Genomic DNA, 21873 nt, shown 5'->3' on the forward strand with positions numbered 1-21873 from the left:
GAGGGTTTGTTGAGGATTAGAATGAGAGCTGTGTATCTGAGCCTCTCGTCGTGTTCACAACTAAAGTATTTCCATAAAAGTAAAAACTATATTTATACTTAGTTTACCATAAAACAGCAATTCAGGAGTTAAACACAATCTTTTAAGTACTTAAAAGCGTTTAAAAAACTAGAAATTAGAGAGCACTTTTAAATTGTGAAAACCCTTTTTCTTTTTTGCTTTGCATTAATCCAAAACATGCCTGAGTGTGCGACTTTAAAAGTAGATTATTTTACGTCTAGCTTCATCGGAGCCCATTTATAGGACATTCACTCATCTATATGGTAATAAACTGTATTTTAGTCAAGCTGATAAAATGTTATCATTTAAATGTTATCATTTAAGATACTTGGGGGGGAAAAAAGTGAAAACGGCTTTATTATAAACTCTTTTATTTCTTAAAGAGAATAATTATAAGTGAAGACAGAACAAGACATGCAAGGGAACTAAAACCTGCTCTCTCTTGTTACCGTCTCTGATGCTACCGACTGATTAATCCCTCACATTTTTCAGATCTGCAATTTATATAAAATTCTATTCAGACGTTTGACTCCCCCGCGTCTCCTTTGCCCTTTGGCTGTCTCCAGTCAGCGTAGATGGACTCCTCGTAGTCTCCCATCCCTTCAAACTCGGCATCGGGAGACTCTGAGGATAAAGGTGTCGCTTCCTAAAGAAAGAAACTCAAAATTATTTACGATTTACGACATTTGCTCTTCGCTTTTTGCTCGTTGAAATGTTTTTAAAGGACGTATCTCAATACTGTAATTGAGGTTTTCCTGATTCCAACATATCCACAGCATCGCTACTCAAGTCATTCTACGCAGCCTCAAAGTTGAGTTTTTTAAATCACAGGCGCCTGTAAAGAAAATATGCTGAAGTGTTTCTTTAATCTCACCTCGTCGATCAACTTGAAGTACTTCTCTGCAGATGTCAGCATCTGCTTTAGAGTGACCGTGTGGTTGTAGTGCCTTACAGCCTCCTATTTCAACACGGACACATTAAACAGATCAGTGGCTTCCAGCAGACAGCGTACCCATATACACTACCGTTCAAAAGTTTGGGGTCACTTAGAAATGTCTTTATTTTTCAAAGAAAAGCACTGTTTTTTCAATAAAGATAACATTAAATTAATCAAAAATACACTCTATACATTGTTAATGTGGTAAATTAATATTCTAGGTGGAAACGTCTGGTTTCTAATGAAATATCTCCAGAGGTGTATAGAGGCCCATTTCCATCAACTATCACTCCAGTGTTCTAATGGTACATTGTGTTTGCTAATCGCCTTAGAAGACTAATGGCTGATTAGAAAACCCGTGCAATTATGCTAGCACAGCTGAAAACAGTTATGCTGGTGATATAAGCTATACAACTGGCCTTCCTTTGAGCTTTAAGTTTCAAGAACAAAATTAATACTTCAAATATTAACCTTGTCAATGTCTTGACTACATTTGATATTCATTTGATAAATAAAAGTGTGATTTTTCATGGAAGACACAAATTTGTCTGGGTGACCCCAAACTTTTGAACGGTAGTGTATGTGTCCTCTCACCATCCTGGGTGTGAAGTGGCCGGGCTGAAGGCCCCACTGCTCGCTGTAGGCTCTATAATACTGCAGGTTCTGCTTCATGACCTGGTCCTCTGGTTCAAACAGGAAGTAGCTGTAAGCACAGGGCGACGCACTGCGGCCGTCGTTCACTGGTCGGAGAAAACAAACAGCCGATACGCAGATGAGTGACGATCAGTGAAGGAAAAGCTCAGTTGCAGGTGCTCACTTACACTTATAATAGGCATACTGGAGGTAGTGGTATATCGTGGGCACAAACTTGTCCACGAAATAACCACCGACGTTAGGCCTCAAGTTCTCTTCACACTTCACCTTACAGTGTAATGCGCCAACATAAATATCTGGAAAAGCAGAGCAGAGATTGTGTATTATTTAGTCAGAATAACATCAGAGATGGCGGCAGAAGTATTCAGACCCTTTACTAAAGTTCAATTAATTATATTTTTTATTTTAAACTGCATACCAACCTGCGATGGCTGTGTAGAAGTCGGTGTGTGGTGAAAGTTGATGGAGCCCTTCACAGTCTGCCTGACAGAGGTCATACTCGTGGAGGTAGAGTCTCAGAGCGGCCTCCGTGTGGTCAATACTGCTGCTGTAGTCCCCTGAATTGATGAGTTTCACTCCTCTCAGAAACGAGACCTAGAAATGAAAGGATTCATCCATTTCTTGACTTCGGAATTTTTAGATGGGAAGACCTTTGTTGCTGATGATATTAAACTGTGTAACTGCCTATACAGAACATGCATGGGCGCTTGTCCTCGCCTCGTAGGGTTGTTCTTCGTGGTCGGTGAGGTAGCCACTCAGGTCGTACTGGCTCTTATACTCCTCCATCAGCTGGTGCATCTCCTGGTCCCCGGGGTTCTTCTGGAGGTAGGTGTAGGCACACGGGACGGCCCTCTGCAGGTCATTCAACTGGGAGTAAACACTGAATTAGCCCCGCTGTTGTTGAGGGTGAGTGAAATAGACAATCATTGTCTTTCTTGTGTCCAATAACTGGAAAGAATGCAATAAGTGTACAGTCAAATAGGGGCCAAGATGATCAAGTATCCCAATAAACACTGTAAATACTATATATTTATGGTTATTTGGGGACATTTTGCCCTTTTTTAGTTTTAAGTATGGCACGAATAGTGATCATAAAGGTCCTGAACCAGATCCAAGTATGAAACTGAGCCAACAGGACATTTTTATGACAGCAGCCTCCAAGACACAACTGGGGATGCATCTTCCATTTAATTGTTTACTTTATAGGTACCTCTGCCTAGATGTTTTTGTTGCTGGTCATTTCGTATAATCCTGATGATTTCATAATAATTTCGAGCTATATTATTGCTAATTTATTTAAGATGCTTTCAGATCCACTGGGTTAATGGAACCAAAAACCAAGGTCTCACTGAGGTCCTCGGTTATAATATTGCTTTGTGTTTTTAAAAGTCCTTCAAAGTTGAACATGTTTCAGGGGTGCTGTTATAAATAAGGCAGTGCTGTGCTGATGTAAAGCGGAGCATAGTGCGTCTCACCCTGGAGTAAGCGAAGTGCAGGTATCGGTAGGGCGACCTTCTGCTGAAATCTTCCAGGATCTCTCTGCCGGGAGGAGGGAGCTGCAACGCGGGGAGATGCCCTCTGCACTTCTTCTGGCAGGACGCTCTCATCATCACGCGCCAGTCGACTTGGAGGTCCTGGTTTTCCGTCGACGGTTCTTCATGGTTGGTTCTGTTACAGTGCAGCACGCAGTACATCACACTGTCTTTAAGAAGCCGACGCAAACGCAAACTCAATTCCAAATATTCGATGGATTCAGTCCACCTCTCTGCTGCGTAATGGTCCAGAGCCAATCCATACGCAGTTGTAAGCGGCATGAGCTCCTCTGTGGGGACATTTTTCAAATTGTCGTTATCATTCTGCGCGGCTGTCATATACACATAGTTCAAACATAGCAACGTCCACAACGCAACCATAAGATAGTATACCGCATATTAGTTCGTCTGCCTCGAGTCTGCCTCTTCCGTCTGCTCGTGTGTGTGTGTGTGTGTGTGTGTGGTGGTCTGCTGAAGAGTTTAGGGGTCTCTGGGAATTCCGGGATTGGGCCTTTCAGAGTTCCTGTCTCAGGTTTCTCAGTGCAGATCTACAGCTGTCACAAGTTTCTTTATTTGGCACAGGAATAATTTACGTGCGTAAAAGTGACCGCTTGAGCTTTGCTGTCTTATTTGTTATGTTGTTGATGAATAAGTGAAGGGGCGTGACATGAGATTTATATACGTAAATCCCATAGTCATGAATGATTATCTCCTCAAGGGCTATATGATAATGACATTCTGGAGCGTAAATATATAGCAAAAATAGTAATTTAGTTGTTTTTTTTTAGCAGTTATAGTTTGGCTCAGAATAGTTTGAGATCAGGAGGCCTACATCTATTTTTGTTCCTCCTATAAATCATATTAGGACATCTTATAATAGGAAACAATTCCCCTCTAAGATGTGGCTGGACTTCAGACGTGCGGTCGCTGGAGTGCATCTTGACATTTTCACGGCATTAATGGAAAAGCTGAAACTTTTGGGGGTTCGCGAGACACTTTACGGCTCGGATGCGCTGCTGATCCAGAGAGGCGGATCTCTGCTGTACTGGAGAATCGGCAACCTTCCTTTCAAAATAAAAGCAAAAAATGGACAACTTCAACAAACAAAAAACACGAATCTAATCATACTAACCCACTTAAAAATATCTATACATTAAAAAAATAATTACGTAACGTTTTCGAAAATGTGTATATACGATTTTAATCAAATACAAATAAAACGTTTAGCATGTTCCTGTTCAATCCCTTCTGTTGTGATCTTATTGTTTTAAAGGAAGTAGCGCCCTTTTATTTTGGGGGTTAACTTGACTGAGGCGCTTCCCATTTCCAACTCCGACATTCCTTCCCTCTGGTAGAAACCCCTCACTGCAACCTGGAGATTGTCCACGTTTACAGCATTCAGACACCGCTGCCCTGCTCAGCATCTGCAACCTCGGCCCTCTGCGTAAAGACTGCAAACGGCTCCAGGCCTCACGTTTATCTATTTTGTAGATATTATTGTTTATTAGTTTTTAATCCTTCTAATTTATTTGATCTTATTCTGCAAAGATGTTTGCCTGCTGCGTTGTATTTTTTCTCTTTGCTGCGCGGTCTGCCGTGGAGTGTAATCCAAGTCCTGGGTTAGCAGATGTAGTCGTGGACAGACACTTCATCCCCCAAATCTGTGCACGAGAGGCGAAAGAGGGCGACTACGTCCGCTATCACTACAACGCCACTTTCGTCGACGGGAAAACATTTGATTCGAGGTAAGTTTGCATTTTTATCTGAAATTCTCAACGCATTACTTTTAAAGTTGTATTTCTTCTTTTCAAAGTTGGCTATCATCCTGCAGAGGCCATGAAACCGGTTGCAACGGGTTTTTTTTTAGGCTTTTGTGTTTTTTTCTTATTATTTTCATAAATGTAATTTAAAAAAAGCTGAGATTTACGTGTCAAGACACGTCTGCAAAACTATTGATGAATATCTACTCGAATTAAGTCATTTCCCTCCCATAGCTCCGGCCTACATCCTCTTAAAGTTGACCCACTAATGATATGTCCTCTTTTTTTTGCTCAACCTTGTGATTTTCTTCACAGCCACACGAAAGGGGACCCGAAGGTGGGCCTGCTCGGGGAGGGCCGGCTCATCGCGGGCATCGACAAAGGTATGCAGGACATGTGCGTGAACGAGCGCAGAACGATCACCGTGCCGCCTCACCTGGCCTACGGAAGCGCTGGAGCAGGTAAATGCCAATGTCCCCCAGGCAATCCTCCTTGGAAGTGCACAGTATGTTCTAGTTTCTTCCAGGAGATCAAGCAGATCCGATCAGTAGTTCATTGCTGAGATTTCAGGTTGGCCCCAGACCCCCAGGGGCCCCAGAGGCTCCTGGTTGTCTATGTGGCAGTGACTTAGTAGTGATATGTTTGATTACAGATGTGTATGGTAATACCAAAGAATGCACTTAATACACTCAACAACTTGTGCCTCATAGAGAAGAGGGGGGGTCAACATTTTTATATTTTAATACTCAATATATTTTAGTTGATATTTTGGTGCATATCTATAAATAAAGTATAGTTATTGAATCTTTTTATCCATCTAAACAAATGTGTGTCGTCAAATGATCCCACACAAGTTGATATATATCCAACCTGAGTCATGGCAGTTGTCCAGTAAAGACATGTTGCTTTCTGGGTGTCAGTCGGGGGCCACAGCTCGTTTTAGCCTCCGGGCCGCTGCCTCTCTGTGTTTTCTTAGCATCGGCAAGTGTTGAGTGAGGCCATCTGAAAATAACCCGCTAAATAAATACCAACAAGAAAATGAGTCCATGCGAGTTACCCGTGAGCCTGTTTGCATGCTATTCATGACAATGATAATATATAGATTCTACGCATGTATAATGCGTTCCAGATTCAACATCTTAGTTTGTCATGTTGGCAGACTAACATGTTCTTGTTAGTTCACATTTTGTCCACTTGGCTGAGCCAAATGAGATGATGTCACCAAACATCATCGTGGCACGACAGGAAAAGTCATTGCATCAACAAAGACAGTCGGTTAATCCTCTGGAGATCATGAATATCTGCATCCAAATATTTCCAATCCATCCATTGAACGGTGAGATATTTCACGTACAAGTGAGAAAATGACATGCTGGTGGCACCAGAGGAAAAGTCAGGGGATCCCCCAAGTCAACACTCCAATTGACTGACATTCCTAGAAGCCACGCTGCTACCATGACTAAAACAGTCCTGACGTATGATAACTAATACCATGCGGATGGGCTCTGATTGGCTACTTCATCAAATACCATCCATCCTCATTTGGTCCACTTGCATCCAAGACTCTGAACAATAAGTATGAAATTATACATTCAAGTCATGCAACCAACATTTCTTGAGGGATCTTTACTCTCAACATTCAGTTTCAACTGCGGTGCTCATTTAACCCTCCTGTTACCTTCACATTTACTGACATATTTTACTCCAGCAATTAAAACCTCCAGAAAATTATTAGAATTAATATTGTTTCCCAAGTTTAAGTGTGAGGTACTTTATGTTTGTTTGTTGACTACCTAAATAGCCCTTTAAATATATAAAAAAGTTGATATTTCTTATATGTTTGACACAGTGAATAACAGCCTGGGGTCAATTTGACTCCAGCAATTAAAACCTCCAGAAAATTATTAGAATTAATATTGTTTCCCAAGTTTAAGTGTGAGGTACTTTATGTTTGTTTGTTGACTACCTAAATAGCCCTTTAAAGATATAAAAAAGTTGATATTTCTTATATGTTTGACACAGTGAAAAACAGCCTGGGGTCAAATTGACCCCAAAGAACACCGACGTTAAACATTGAATGGGGTCAAATTGACCCGAAAGGTAACAGGAGGGTTAAGGAAATAAAATGATTTCCGGGGTAAATTCCAAGAGGCTTTTGCTGATTCCTTAACCACTGGTGTCCTTGCTCTCTAACCTCCATCGAACTCTCATCCAACCATGTTCACAGGTGAAGTGATTCCTCCAGATGCCACCCTGGTGTTTACCATCCATCTGTTGGATGTGTGGAACAAAGCCGACCTGGTTGCCACCAAATCCATCAGCACTCCCGAAGACTGCAAGCGCTCCGTGATGCGCACGGACTTCGTGCGCTACCATTTCAACGGCAGTCTGTACGACGGCACCGTCTTCGATTCCAGGTATTCTGGCGGAGACGAGTGCGTCGCCCCTAAAAATATAAATCATACCACAGTCGGCAAAGATGTCCTTGTTCGAAGCTAAATCTGATTCTTATTTATTCTTCTTCTCTCTGAAGCAAAGCCCTGTCCGGTTGGCAGCTCTCTTGTGTGTTTGCACTGTGTCATCCAGGTGTATTGTGTGTTTGACTTTGCCCTACGTAGCTACACCAAGAAGCAGACCCACGACTCCCTAGTGGGTGAGGGTTGGCTGATTAAGGGCATGGATGAAGGCCTGATGGGCATGTGTGTGGGAGAGGTCAGACATATTGTCATCCCGCCCTTCAAAGCCTACGGAGAAAAAGGATCAGGTAAGCACACACCATGGTTAACTCAAAGGGATGAAAATAAGCAGTATTTTGGGGGGCGGGCACATAATTAAACATGGTGGTAAACAATTATAATTAAAATCTCCTCACAACACGACAGTAGCCCTAGTCTATATTTATGCAATTAACTTTCTGGCGCTACGTCTTGTTTTGTGTAAATATCCACATTTTGAACCATTCTTCGACTCAAATTTGATTATTTTGCTCAGATTCTCATTTGTCTTGTAAGTTATTCTTCCGCTTTTCATGAAAGCGGAAGAATAACAACCCGATAACCCGAGATCTACCGCGGTGATGTGAATTCACAGCAATCTTTGTGATGCCGCATACTGTACATCAGCACTCGCCCTTTTTAAAATATTAAATAGTTCCTTAATCGTAAGTATCTTTTCGATAACTCTGCTGTGTTTATCACCATTTCCACATGAATGATGTCGGCAGGTGTGGAGTTTGAACTTCTCCCCCCTTTGCTCACCAGGTACAGATATCCCCGCCCAGGCGACCGTGGTGTTCGACGTCCTGTTGGTGGACATTCATAACGCAAAGGATAATCTCACGGTCGAGAACCAGGTGTTGCCGGAGCCGTGCGCACGCAGATCTGTGTCTGGGGATTATGTCCGGTACCACTACAACGGCACCTTCCTGAACGGAGACACCTTCGACACCAGGTGAGCTGAGGGCAAACATGTGGACTTCTGGCCTCAGGGCCAGAAACCTGCCTTGAACTTTATGTGTTACTCTATATGTGTGTTACTATGTATGTGTGTTACTATGTATGTGTGTTACTATGTATGTGTGTTACTCTATATGTGTGTTACTATATATGTGTTACTATGTATGTGTGTTACTATGTATGTGTGTTACTATATATGTGTTACTCTATATATGTGTGTTACTGTATGTGTGTTACTGTATGTGTGTTACTCTATATATGTGTGTTACTAGAAATATGTGTGTGTTATTATATATGTGTGTTACTCTATATGTGTTACTCTATATATGTGTGTTACTATGTATGTGTGTTGCTATATATGTTTGTTACTCTGTATATGTGTGTTACGAGAAATATGTATGTGTTATTATATATGTGTGTTACTATATATGTGTGTTACTAATAGTAACACACATATATAGAGGAACACACATAGAGTAACACACATATATAGTAACACACATATATAGTAACTTACTATATATGTGTGTTACTATACATGTGTGTGTTACTCGATATGTACACGTATATAATAGTAACACACATATATAGTAACATACATATAGAGTAACACACACATATATATAGAAACTTACTATATACGTGTTACTCTATATATGTGTGTTACTATATATATATATATGTGTGTTACTCTATATATGTGTGTTACTCGATATGTACACGTATATAATAGTAACACACATATATAGTAACACACATATATAGAGTAACACACATAGAGTAACACAAATATATAGAGTAACACATGTATAGTAACTTACTATATGTGTGTTACTCTATATATGTGTGTTACTCTATACACTACCGTTCAAAAGTTTGTGATCACCCAGACAATTTCGTGTCTTCCATGAGAAATCACACTTTTATTTATCAAATGAATATAAAATATAGTCAAGACATTGACAAGGTTAGAAATAATGATTAATATTTGAAATATTAATTTTGTTCTACAAACTTCAAGCTCAAAGGAAGGCCAGTTGTATATCTTATATCATCAGCATAACTGTTTTCAGCTGTGCTAACATAATTGCACGGGTTTTCTAATCAGACATTAGTCTTCTAAGGCGATTAGCAAACACAATGTACCATTAGAACACTGGAGTGATAGTTGATGGAAATGGGCCTCTATACACCTCTGGAGATATTTCATTAGAAACCAGACGTTTCCACCTAGAATAGTCATTTACCACATTAACAATGTATAGTGTGGATTTTTGATTAATTTAATGTTATCTTTATTGAAAAAACTGCTTTTCTTTGAAAAATAAAGTCATTTCTAAGTGACCCCAAACTTTTGAACGGTAGTGTATGTGTGTTACTCTATATATGTGTGCTACTCTATATATGTGTGTTTCTCTATATATGTGTGTTTCTCTATATATGTGTGTCTCTATATATGTGTTACTCTATATATGTGTGTTACTATATATGTGTGTTACTCTATATATGTGTCTTACTCTATATATGTGTGTTACTATATATATGTGTTACTCTGTATGTGTTTTACTCTATATGTGTGTTACTCTATATGTGTTACTGCCAACAGCTACCAGAGGAACAGCACCTACAACACGTACATCGGGATGGGGTATGTGATCACAGGCATGGACCAGGCCCTCATCGGAGTCTGCATTGGAGAGAAGCGGAGGGTCATCATCCCTCCACACCTGGCGTATGGAGAGGAAGGAGCAGGTACATTATACTGAAGCTTTGCCTGCTGCTTGCAGTATGTTGTCTATGAATTGATTCTGTTCAATAACTGGTGGTTGATTGTTGCACATATAGAGTGACACAAAGCCATGTTTATGGTAGAATAACCCACTAAATCTTTGTAAAATAGTTATAAGACAGCGTTGTATGATTACCTTCGCATTGAAAATGCGGAAGGTTATGTTTTGATCGCCGTGTATTTATATATTTATTTGTATGTGTGTTACTCGCATAACTCAAAAAGTATTTAACCGAATCGCATGAAATTTGGTGGGATGATTGGTTATTATCCGGGGACCATTTGATTAGATTTTGGGACCGATCGGGTCAAAGGTCAAGGTCAAGGTCATGAAAAGGTCAAAATCTTATTTTTACCATCGCGCGGTCAATTTTTATCCAATTGGCATGCAACTAATGCCAAAATGTGGCGAAGGTATGCACTCTACCGAGTGCCCGTTCTAGTTGTATATATGATGATGAGATAAGATAGTTGAGTATGGACAACATATTTCTGAACACTGAGTTACTATAGAGGTTCAATAATGACGGGTGGTCTGTCCAGGCGGCGTCATCCCCCCTAATGCTGCGCTGGTGTTCGACATTCACATCATCGACTTCCACAACCCCAACGACACGGTGACCATCCAGATCACACACAAACCCGAGGCGTGTAAAGAGACGACCGCGGAGAACGACCTCGTGCGCTACCACTACAACTGCACCCTGGTGGACGGCACCAAGCTCTTTTCCTCGTGAGTCACCCGGACGTCCCACGTTGTTTTTAACGCCGATATCACACAAGCGCTTTAATTTGTCCGATCCACGTTGTTTCCCAGGCACGACTACGAGAGCCTTCAGGATGCCGTGCTGGGGTCGGACAAGGTGATCGACGGGCTGGACGCAGGCTTGCGCGACATGTGCGTGGGAGAGAAGAGAGTGATCACGGTGCCACCTCACCTTGGCCATGGAGAAAAAGGGGGTGAGACTTAATAGTTTAGTTTAGTTTATTTTAAGAGACTTCGAGTGCCTTGAGAAGCGCTATATAAAATAAATGATTATTGTTACCTTCGCATTGAAAATGCCAGAAGGTTATGTTTTATTTATTTATTTGTATGCGTGTTATTTGCATAACACAAAAAGTATTAAACCGAATCGCATGAAATTTGGTGGGATGATTGGTTATTATCCGGGGACCATTTGATTAGATTTTGGGATCGATCGGATCAAAGGTCAAGGTCATGGAAAGGTCAAAATCTTCTTTTTACCATAGCACGGTCAATTGTTATCCAATTGGCATGCAACTAATGCCAAAATGTTCATAATTCAATGCCCAATCTTGTGATATGCGAAGGTATGCGCTCTACCGAGTGCCCATTCTAGTTATTATTATTTTGATCAGCAAAATATACAAAAATCAAAATTCAACAAAAGAAGAAAGTGGCTGACCGAAAGGGTCGAGGCTGAAGCTATCAAGCTTATAAGTGCCCTAACCTATGATTTCACGAAAAAACTTATTTCAGAGAACCATATACATATACCTATATATATACACATGTACATACACATACATATATATTCACACACATATACACACACACATACATAAATACACACACATAAATATACACACATACATATTTACATAAAACAATAAACAAAACAAAAAACTTGTCCCCATTAACCGTTACTTATGATGCTTCATCAATGCTGTTACATCTGTACTTCTCCAGAGTCATGTCTTTAAAATAGGATGTAATACTCTCAATTGCACGGTTGTTTTAATAGATTTTTTTTATTTTACACCCTGACATGACCATGAGTTGTCTAAAATATTATTGTGTAACCAAACCAAGTTAAATTGTGTTATTTTGTGCTTCCTCTCCATCAGCCACGGGGGTGCCCGGCAGTGCTGTGCTGGTCTTTGACATTGAACTGGTGAGCTTTGAGAAGGGAGTGCCACCTGGTTACCTGTTTGTGTGGCTGGAGGAGAGCCCCTCCGACCTGTTTGACGCTCTGGATGTCAACAAGAACGCCGTGGTTCCCCAGGAGGAGGTATGTGACCGCTGTGAAGTACCACCACCTACATTCTTCTTCTTTATGGAATCTGTAGATTTATTGTGCAAAGATGAGGGGGATTTCTTGTAAATAAGGGACTTTAGAAGTAATTATATCTTCTCTTTGAATTAATGTTGACGTATCACAATGTCACAACACTCAATTACAAGAGGGAGTCCTGAATGTATAATTCTCTCATGGTAAAATACTCAAGTATTCGTAGTATGTAACCCTAAACTGCAGAAATTAGTTTAGTAAAAAGTAGCCTCTAATATTTCCCGCTGAAATGTAGTATAATACAAGTATTAAGTAGCGTACAATTTAAATACAAAGTATAGTGCAACAAATACCTTAAAACCTAACTTTTTACTACTTTGTTTTTTTCCACCACTGCTTACAAAATAATGATACAACTTCAACCTGAACTGGTGGAGCCCACGATTAATAAGAAATAAAAGACAGAACTTTGGCGGCCCCTCGTGGTTCTGAATGGAACTGCATGTTCTACTGTTCTATGGGGTGAAACCATTTTAAAGAAGGATTAGTTATTAAAAAAGTCATAGTATCATATTCCCTCAAAAAGGTCATGGTGTAGTATCATACAACAATGTTGTAAAGAAAGTTATAGTATGTATAATAATAATCATCTAATAATTTTAAAACTGTTATACACTTCATAGTATAATATGTAAATAAGTCATAAAACACCAATTAGAAGGTAATACAAATATACTCAAACAAAAAGTTTAAAAAATGTATTTACTTATGTATATTATAGTGTAGTGTTACTGTAATGTTAATGATCAATAATGCATTTTTTTTTTTTGCTCACCCTTTTAGTTTGGGGAGTTCATCAAGCTGCAGGTGGCGGAGGGCAAAGGTCGCATTAAGCCAGGAATGATCATGGAGCAGGTCATTATCGACATGTTCAACAACCAGGACCGAAACGAAGATGGAGTGATCACGGCCGATGAACTCAAACTGAAGGTAGACGAGGATAAAGAAAGAGAGAGGCACGAGGAGTTGTGATGAAAAAAATTAATGTTTTATTCTCTCTCAGGGATGAACCCCAAAGCCTTAAAAACAAGCGAGAGACTTTCCATCATCATGCTTTCATTCTATCTGTATACATTGAACAGTCTTTTTTAAATCACAAGAAAATAGTGAAAAGGTATTTTTTTTTGTGGACTTCTGTGTTGTATGATTGTTTGTTTTTGATAATTGTATTTCAGAAAAACCAAACAAGCACCTTTATTTGTACATGAAAGTAACAATTAAAATGTTTGTACAAAAAATAAAATAATTTCTCTTGTTTTTACTCAGACTTCTTCCCATCTAAATCATCTGTCTTCCGAAACATTGTTGGTATCTTACACATCAAAGTCTGTTTACAGATAAGGGATATGAGCAGTTTTCCAAAATACCACGAAAACAAAAAAATTAAGAGCATCATTGGAATATTTCTTCTTCTTTTTTGCACTTAAAGGACGCAGCTCTCTTTAATCAAATTAGCAACACAATAAAGGTATGTCATTTTAAAAAGCAGGTAATTAACACAGAAATATCTGAATATCCCAATGCTGTAAACCTGCAGATTCAAAAATTCATGAGGTTAGATTCATATTGGTGAGAAATTACTTAAAATATAAATACAAGCATTATTTACCTTGATACATCTCCAATAGATAGACCTTACTGTGATAAGACTGGATCAGAATAAATTATTATTAGTATAGAGAGACATTGTAAAATGTTGATTCACATTTAGTTTTGTTCCCTAACGAGGAATTTCTGTTTGAGACGAAGGTCTTTAACATTACTAATGGCACTCGAGAAACAATCTTTATTTTCTTGCAACTCGCTGTCCTTTACAGTGATTATATATTTATCTAAGAAGAGCACACTTACAAGTAATATTCATCTTTTCTTCAAAAACTAGTGAAGTTAAATTGTTAACTATTAGGTGTACCATTAACCTCTTTAGATGTAGAAGTAAAAACATAATATGTGTTGGTGTCCTTTTCTGTATTTGACCTCTGACGAGGCGCCGCACAGACCACTCACCTGCAGACTTCCTGCACCTGCTCGCTGCATGGCGTGGATCGTCTCCTCCACTCTGCTGCGCTCCCTCATCAGCACGGAGCACTTGGCCAGCTCTGGAATCTGAACAGAGAAGATTTTCACGTAAAGGCAGAATCATGGCTCAGAAAATGTTATGAAATCAAACATCTATTGTCTTTTATCCAGGAGAGCTTCCTCACCTCGGTCTTGGTCAGCTGATGCCAGACTGACAGGACAGTCCGCACTGGTGCATAGATCCAGGGAATGTGGTATATCTGCATGTAAATACGAATGATTGTAATTGTTCACAGGTCTGTAATTTTTGAAGATGTTCCATAGTGTTATATACTCATAATGGGAAATATAAACTCACAAAATAAATTGTCATGGGGACCCAGAAAAGTATTTTAGATAGCTTCAGTATGCACAAATGTGGCATTTGTTCACAATCGTATAACTCAACGTAAATGGAGAAAAAAAATTCCGATGATAAAAAATGTATGAATCTTAATTTGATTTCAGATTGAGCTGTTATTTGAAAGATATGTTATTCTTGTACGCAAATGTATTGACATCTATTCTGTAAACCTTATCCTACCGTACATCTATTCCGTTAACACAGTGGTGGGCCGTGCATTTTCTACCGAGGCCTTCAATGCCGTCTTACTACAGCTGAACAACCTAATGTTCCGGTACAGGGCTTTTATTGTGAAGGAGCAGACGGAAATAGATAAAGTTGCCGTGTTTCTTACGTTATTAAGTAACGTTAAATCCTCAGTTACACTAATTCAGAGAATCGTACCGTGCATGTATCTGTATATTTATATCGATGTATGTGTGTGTATTTTATGTATGTACATGTGATTTTGACCTTTCATGACCTTGACCTTTGACCCGATCGATCCCAACATCTAATCAAATGGTCCCCGGATAATAACCAATCATCCCACCAAATTGCATGCAATTCGGTTTAATACCTTTTGAGTTATGAAGTTTTGAGTATCTGTATATTTATATCGATGTATGTGTGTGTATTTATGTATGTACATGTGTAGATATCAGAGATCCTGCTCTGTAGATCAACTCTGTTTTTCTTCTGCTTTCTGTTTTCTTTACATCTGGTGATCCTATCTACCCCCACCCCCCACCCCACCCCACCCCGACCCCCAGCCCCACCCCCCACCCGCAAAACACATTATATTAGATCAACATGATGCAAACCTCTATCTGTGTGTTCTCAGACACGTTTGAGTACAGCCATAACCACTAATATATGTGTGCCTCTTCGTATACATCTTCCATAAAGTAATAATCATTTATATATTGTGATTTCCCAAAGTATATTGTGCTGTATTTTGCTTCGTCATAAATGTTATTTGTAGACTATAACTTGTGTGGCTGTGTCGTAAGATCTGGGAGGTTTTCTTTGTCAGAAAAAAAAATGCATATTTCAACATATATATCGATCTTTAGAGATTACACCAAACATATTTTGTTATTTATTGCAAATGTCTGTACACATTCTTGCTCTTGCATTACAATTGGAATGACACCACATAGAACAAAGTATGGAACCGTGAAATGTAAAGATGACACTGTCAAATCATACTTTTATCAAGCTCTCCAATGATCAAACTTGGACAACAATCTGAGCATGAACCCAAACCTCAAATGTGATATTGATATGCTACCGCCACAGAATACAATCGGCCTATGTCTATTTCGGCTCTTCTCCTGTGGTCGTGTACAATTTGGCTTAAAACTCATTCTAAAAAATTAAAAACCTCTTCATACAAATGATCTAATTGTTACCATTCATAATGTAATACTGTTCAAAATATTATAGTATGTCAGTGGAAAACTGTCTCACAAAGCCCAATTAGATAGTATTGATAACGAGCTTGGCTAATGAGTCCACTAAATCCAACAAACTAAATAACTCAAAGCCACTGGAGCCATTAGTCAGTGTCCCAACAACATGAGATGGGACAATTGAAATCTAAATCTAAAATAGAGCTTCAGCAGCCTAAAGTCACATCTCATCATGACTATGCCGATATATCTTTCAAGTGAAAAATGGACCATCTTGCAAATCAAATAAAGCAATTTCTGACCAGCTGAAATAAATCATACATATTTATAAACATTCATTGGGATGGTAAAAAGATGGGAAGCAAATAATCATTGAACACTGTTCCCCAATATGTGCTTTGCTCAATATGCAAGTCCTGCTACAAAACTTCTGATACATGATTGTCTGTTTCAAGAGGGACACACAAAACATAAACACGACAGAGACGATCAACATTTAGACACTGTGCAAAAAAGCATGATGGAAACTGGAGGTAGAAGAGAAATGACATGCATATAACGAGGAGTAAAAAGTTAAAGATCAGCTTGTTGTTACAGTAAGTTTACTATCTTATATCTAAACTCCACTTCATGAATGATTTTCTTTTGAAATACATCACAATAAACAGACATGATTTTCTTTGCTAAATTCATATCTCAACACTGAACCTGACCAAATGTCACTGATATTAAGTAAAATGAACTTGCATCACAACATACAGTATGATGACACCATTAGGTGTTAACATAGATCACAAGTAAAAAATTAAGCTAAATTGTTGAAAATCCACAATCTTTCCAGAACATTTTACAGCGATCAGTTTAATTTACGAGCAAAATTAAGACATAAACTACAAATGTAAGACAAAAATTATAATGCGAGACTGATCATTTGAAAGCATGTCTGGCTAATACTTTTTTTTACAAACCAGCCCAAGGTAAAGGACGTGCAGGCATTTAATCAAATATAAAAAAAAGGCAAAAAGAGAAAAATATATAGATAAGCTAAAAAAAAAAAAACTTTATTAGCAGATCAACTACTAATTCGAGGAAGCTCTCAACATTCGATCTGCGATTGCAGCTGTCTGCGCAGCGTGAGCGTGCGGCGGTGGAGCTGCTGCATCTGCTGCATGCGGTCTCGCTGCCGCGCCAGGTTCTGGGGCATGGGGTAGTGCTGGCAGCCGTGGAGACAGCGGTACGGGATGCGAACGTGGCAGGCTGCGGCTCGGCACCGCGGCTGCGGCAAGGGGGGCAGCAGCAGCCAGCGCTTCTTCTCGGCGCAGTAGCGGTAGCCCTCCTTGCGGTACTGCTTGTCCATGTTGCTGCAGTTCCTCCAGCCGCCGATGATGAAGATGTCGTCGCCCAGGTAGCAGACGGCGGCGCCCTCCATGGCCAGGACCTCCGGCGGGAGGCTGTCGAGGATGTCGTCGGAGACGTCGCGGCTGATCTTCTGCCGAGCGACCTCGGCCGTGACCTTGTAGCTCTTGGAGCAGCAGGAGGCGGTGTGGTAGAAGTTGGTGGACGCGACGGCCATCTGAAAGCTGCAGTAGTTGTCGATCAGCGGCAAGGAGTCCACCTCCTGCCACTTGTGACTCTCCGTGTCGTAGCAGGCGGTCACGGTGCTCAGCCCGTCCTCGTTGTCCACGTCGACGGGAGTCCTGGCCATCACGTAGATGTAGCGGTCCTCGACGCTCACCGTCTTGACGTCGCGCAGGATCTTCGGCGCCGGATCCAGATTGCGCCACTCGTCCCGCTCGGGCTCGTAGACGGTGACGTCCTTGAAGCCTGGACTGAAGTTGCCGTGACCGCCGATGCTGTACAGCAGGTCCTTGACGCACGCGAGGCCGAAGGAGTGCTTGCGAGTGCTTAAGCTGCTGACCTGCTCCCACGAGTTGAGGTTGGGGTTGAAGCGCTCCACCGTCTTGGCGAAGCCGGGCTCCATGGAGCCCGCCACGTACACGTGGCTGTCGCTGACGGCGACGGCATGTCCGTCGAGGTGGTTGTGAATGTGTGGCAGGTTCACCCAACGGTCCTCGGCGACAAAGTAGCCCACGCACTCGCTCAGATAATCTCCACCTTCCGACACGCCACCCACCACCATGATGACGTCCATGTTCTGGCCCAGGCGAGGCTGGAGCGCCGCATTGTAGGCGGCGCAGAGCTCGAAATCCGCCGACGGGTTGACGTTCTCAAAGTGGACGGCGTGCACCTCGAGGGCGTCGGCCACCAGCTGCAGACACGCGGCGTCGTTGGCCACCAGGGGCTCCTTCCGCACGACCCGCGTCAGGTAGGTGGCGGAAATCTGAGAGAGCCGCAAAAGTCCGAACAGCTCCGCGAACCGCTTCGCCCTCTCCTCTGCGTCTTGGTGCACCCATTTGACGACGGCCTCGAACAGCTCCTGTTCAGAGTCCACGGTGATGCCCGAGTCGGACAGCCAGTCCCGCACCAGGTGAAACGGGAGCGTGAAGAACTCCTCGTTGCCGATAATTTTGTGGAAGTTTCTCCGAATGGTCTTGGCGGCTCCCTGGGCCAGCAGGTCCAAGGTGTACATGTGGGCGAGGCTGTGCACGGCGACACAGTTGGACAAGTTCAACTTCTCCATCAGAAACTCCCCGCAGAAGTGCTTCAGCTGCGCCAACAGGAACCTGTGTGAACACGACGGAGCGATCAGGCGGTCAGCGATTTACAGAACGCAAACCGTTGGCTTTCTTGCAGCACGACGCTGCGAGAACTTAATTGCGGTTGTGAGTGTTTTTACTCGTGTTGCAAAGACCTCGCTTCATCTGCAGGACTTTTGGGGCTCACATAAACAAGTGTCCCAGGAAGCAGCGACAGTGAGTCAGCAAACACAACATACCAGGACCGTGAAACTGCAATGTAAATAAATGTAATTTGTGAGCTATTATTTACACCGGTGCCTTTAAAGAATAAGTCTTATTCGTATTGCTCAAAACAATTGAGACACACACTCTCGACTACCGCAACTCCCTCCTGGCTGGTCTACCCGCTGAGGCCATCCGACCTCTGCAGCTCATCCAGAATGCAGCAGCTCGACTTCAGCCTCCCGAAATTCACCCACACCGCTCCGCTCCTCCGCTCCCTTCACTGGTTACCAGTAGCCGCCCGCATCCGCTTCAAAACATTGGTTCTTGCGTACCGTGCTACGAACGGATCGGGCCCCGTCTACATCCGGGATGCGGTCACACCGTACACCCCGGCACATTCGCTCCGCTCGGCAACAGCCGACCGACTCGTGACTCCTGCACTTGGAGCTAATCACTCGACATCCAGACTGATTGCTGTCCTGGCTCCTCATTGGTGGAACGAGCTCCCCACTGACATCAGGACAGCAGAAAGTCTCTACATCTTCCACCGGAAACTAAAAACACATCTTTTCCGACTATATCTGGATTAAAACACAGATTAGCACTTCAGTGGCACTTAAATGGCTCTTACTTATTACTTATGGTACTTTTGTAGTTCGACCTTCTTGAGGAAATCTTACTTTCTGTATTCTTGTTGTTCTTAGTGTGCACTCTTGGTTGATGCACTTATTGTAAGTCGCTTTGGATAAAAGTATCTGCTAAATGACATGTAATGTAATTGAGGAATATGGTCACTTTGCCCGATTAGACCTTTGCTCAAGGTGGAAGATAACCTCCCAAGTCTCTCCTTTCTGTCCAGAGTCACTGTCTGTGGTTCTCTCATCTGTAGCACCATCACTGCCTCTTTGACGGAGGGCTGTAAGGTGCCATGTAATGTTTTCTGCAGAAATAACAACGTTTAAAATACGCATGATGATCATACCGGCCAAATTATTAAACCATCATGGAAAACTAGTTGGGTTCTTAATACCTACAGATACTCCGGTTTAAGGACAACGCTGGACCTAAAAAGGGAAAGTAAATGTTGAAACGATCGCTTTCTTCCTGCTGTGTCGGCTCATGGTTTTGTCTCGTGGTGCTCCGACAACTTAATTCTAAAAACATTCACAATACTTGAATGCTGTACCAAGATGATTCATCAATGTTTTAACAAAACGAGTGAATGTGAAGTGTGTCCCACATTAACAGGTGCAGCAACAAAGCAGAACAAGGGAGTGATCAGTAATGAACATATTTAGAATTATTATAACGTCAAAACAGCTGAGAGGGCAAATCATGGATGAATAAGCCCCTTGGAGACATAATGCAGAACTTGCAGAAATATTCACAGTAGGCTCATGATAGTCTAATAGTAAAACTATTTTGCCATTTAGTTCGTCCTAGCCTAAGATCTCGTGACTGTTGAAGAGTGCCGAGTTCCACAGGTGTGTGTGTGTGTGTGTGTGTGTGAGAACTCCAAACAAGTCACACCTGCTGGTGCAGTGAGGACACACAAGGTGTGGCTCGTTCACCTGGAAACACAAAAAGCCTGTCGAAGTTTATGTTCTTATTCCCCAGTATGGTTCAAATGTGTTTACCTGTCCGCAAGTTCCAGCACCTCGTGCACACTGGCAGTAGTCACCCGGATTTGCCCCGTGTACATGAACTGGATGATGCCCTCCACGGTCTCTGGGTCGGGTCCCGTTGCCGAGCTCCACTCTTTGAGCTCCACTCGCCCCGACAGAGACTCGGAAAACTGTCCGCCCAGCAGCAGCGTGAAGTACTCCGAGCCCGCCGACAACACCGAGCGGTGGGCGGATAAGGTTTGCACCCTGTCCCCGCCGGAGCGGAACACCAACGTGACGTCGCAGTACAGCCCCGACTTCCTCTGCTCGTTCTGCCTGCGGGAGAGCTCCGAGCAGTGGGTCGAGCAGGTGAACTCCTCGGCCTCCTCCGGTTCTCCGTCACCTGTTAGCGCGCGCTGCGCACCGCTGCTCCGGTCCTCCGGCGCTTCTGCTGCCGCTGCTGACATACCGCGGCGGGGTCGAGTCCGAGGCGAATGCAGGCTCTTATCTACCGTTGGGAATAACGCGTGGGCGTATAAGACACACGCGGATAAACATTCAAAAACTGACATGCATGCGCAACGTTCAGTCGTGTGGTCGGAAAACAGGAGTGCTCACTTCCGTCTTTAAGAATTTTCCAAATGTACTCGTATTTTTTGTTGTTGCTGGTGAGTCAATGGGAGGCTCTGAGATTCAAGCTAATACCGACGTCCACACGAGCGACCTATACCCCGGACGCATATACAGAGAAGTCCGAAATTCTCTCGTTTTTGTTTTTTTCGGTATGTTGTGACGCATTAACGTCCCGATTTGAGCGAAATCTAACTTTGTTCAAAAAGGATGCGCCGTACTCGCGCATGCGTGTTGTGCATCTTTTTTATTTGCTGGTGATGTGCCTTGTGTTGCATATTATGGTTAACGTCAGCTGAGCACCTGATAACCATGCATTAAGTCCACGAATTATCATTAATTTAATGTCAATTATTTTATTTAGGTTGTATCCGTTGAACATTACGAAGTCATTCGATACCTTTTTAAAAAATGTTAATTTTCGTTTGTACTTTGTCACTATTGTTATTGCAGAATAAACGAATTGCAAACTCATATGTAGATTAAATGAGAATTTTTACCTTTTATTCTATTTTAAGCTTTCACAGTATTTCTGCTCTTGAATGAAAATATTACCCTCCGTGTATTAGACCTAGGTGATTATTCAAATCAGACCCAGTTCATTAGTTTTTATTTCCCAACAGAAGACAAGGATTCAAGTAACCTCTCATAACAATTTTACAAAGGGGAAAAGGTGTGG

General features: G+C 41.8%; 3 protein-coding genes across 3 annotated transcripts; 1 reads left to right on the forward strand and 2 right to left on the reverse strand.

Annotated features, from left to right (window-relative positions):
* Nucleotides 1-510: 510 nt before the first annotated feature.
* Nucleotides 511-4266, reverse strand: LOC130204162 (endoplasmic reticulum protein SC65-like). Its single transcript, XM_056430737.1, has 7 exons — nucleotides 3127-4266; nucleotides 2369-2518; nucleotides 2074-2245; nucleotides 1819-1947; nucleotides 1592-1737; nucleotides 935-1018; nucleotides 511-706 (listed from the first exon to the last, which is right to left on the reverse strand). The coding sequence occupies exons 1-7, from the start codon at nucleotides 3562-3564 to the stop codon at nucleotides 578-580; spliced, it is 1248 nt and encodes a 415-aa protein (XP_056286712.1). The 5' UTR covers nucleotides 3565-4266; the 3' UTR covers nucleotides 511-577.
* Nucleotides 4267-4562: 296 nt separating this feature from the next.
* fkbp10b (FKBP prolyl isomerase 10b) lies at nucleotides 4563-13541 on the forward strand. Its single transcript, XM_056430736.1, has 10 exons — nucleotides 4563-4928; nucleotides 5259-5404; nucleotides 7171-7360; nucleotides 7562-7707; nucleotides 8204-8393; nucleotides 10005-10150; nucleotides 10731-10920; nucleotides 11005-11147; nucleotides 12057-12220; nucleotides 13064-13541. Exons 1-10 carry the CDS (start codon nucleotides 4732-4734, stop codon nucleotides 13250-13252), a joined length of 1701 nt encoding a protein of 566 aa, XP_056286711.1. The 5' UTR covers nucleotides 4563-4731; the 3' UTR covers nucleotides 13253-13541.
* A 2229-nt stretch (nucleotides 13542-15770) lies between these two features.
* Nucleotides 15771-21710, reverse strand: klhl11 (kelch-like family member 11). The gene is made up of 2 exons (XM_056430734.1): nucleotides 20598-21710; nucleotides 15771-18780 (listed from the first exon to the last, which is right to left on the reverse strand). Exons 1-2 carry the CDS (start codon nucleotides 21134-21136, stop codon nucleotides 17193-17195), a joined length of 2127 nt encoding a protein of 708 aa, XP_056286709.1. The 5' UTR covers nucleotides 21137-21710; the 3' UTR covers nucleotides 15771-17192.
* Nucleotides 21711-21873: the final 163 nt, after the last annotated feature.

The sequence above is a fragment of the Pseudoliparis swirei genome, chromosome 13 (assembly GCF_029220125.1).
Source record: "Pseudoliparis swirei isolate HS2019 ecotype Mariana Trench chromosome 13, NWPU_hadal_v1, whole genome shotgun sequence".
Taxonomy (NCBI): domain Eukaryota; kingdom Metazoa; phylum Chordata; class Actinopteri; order Perciformes; family Liparidae; genus Pseudoliparis; species Pseudoliparis swirei.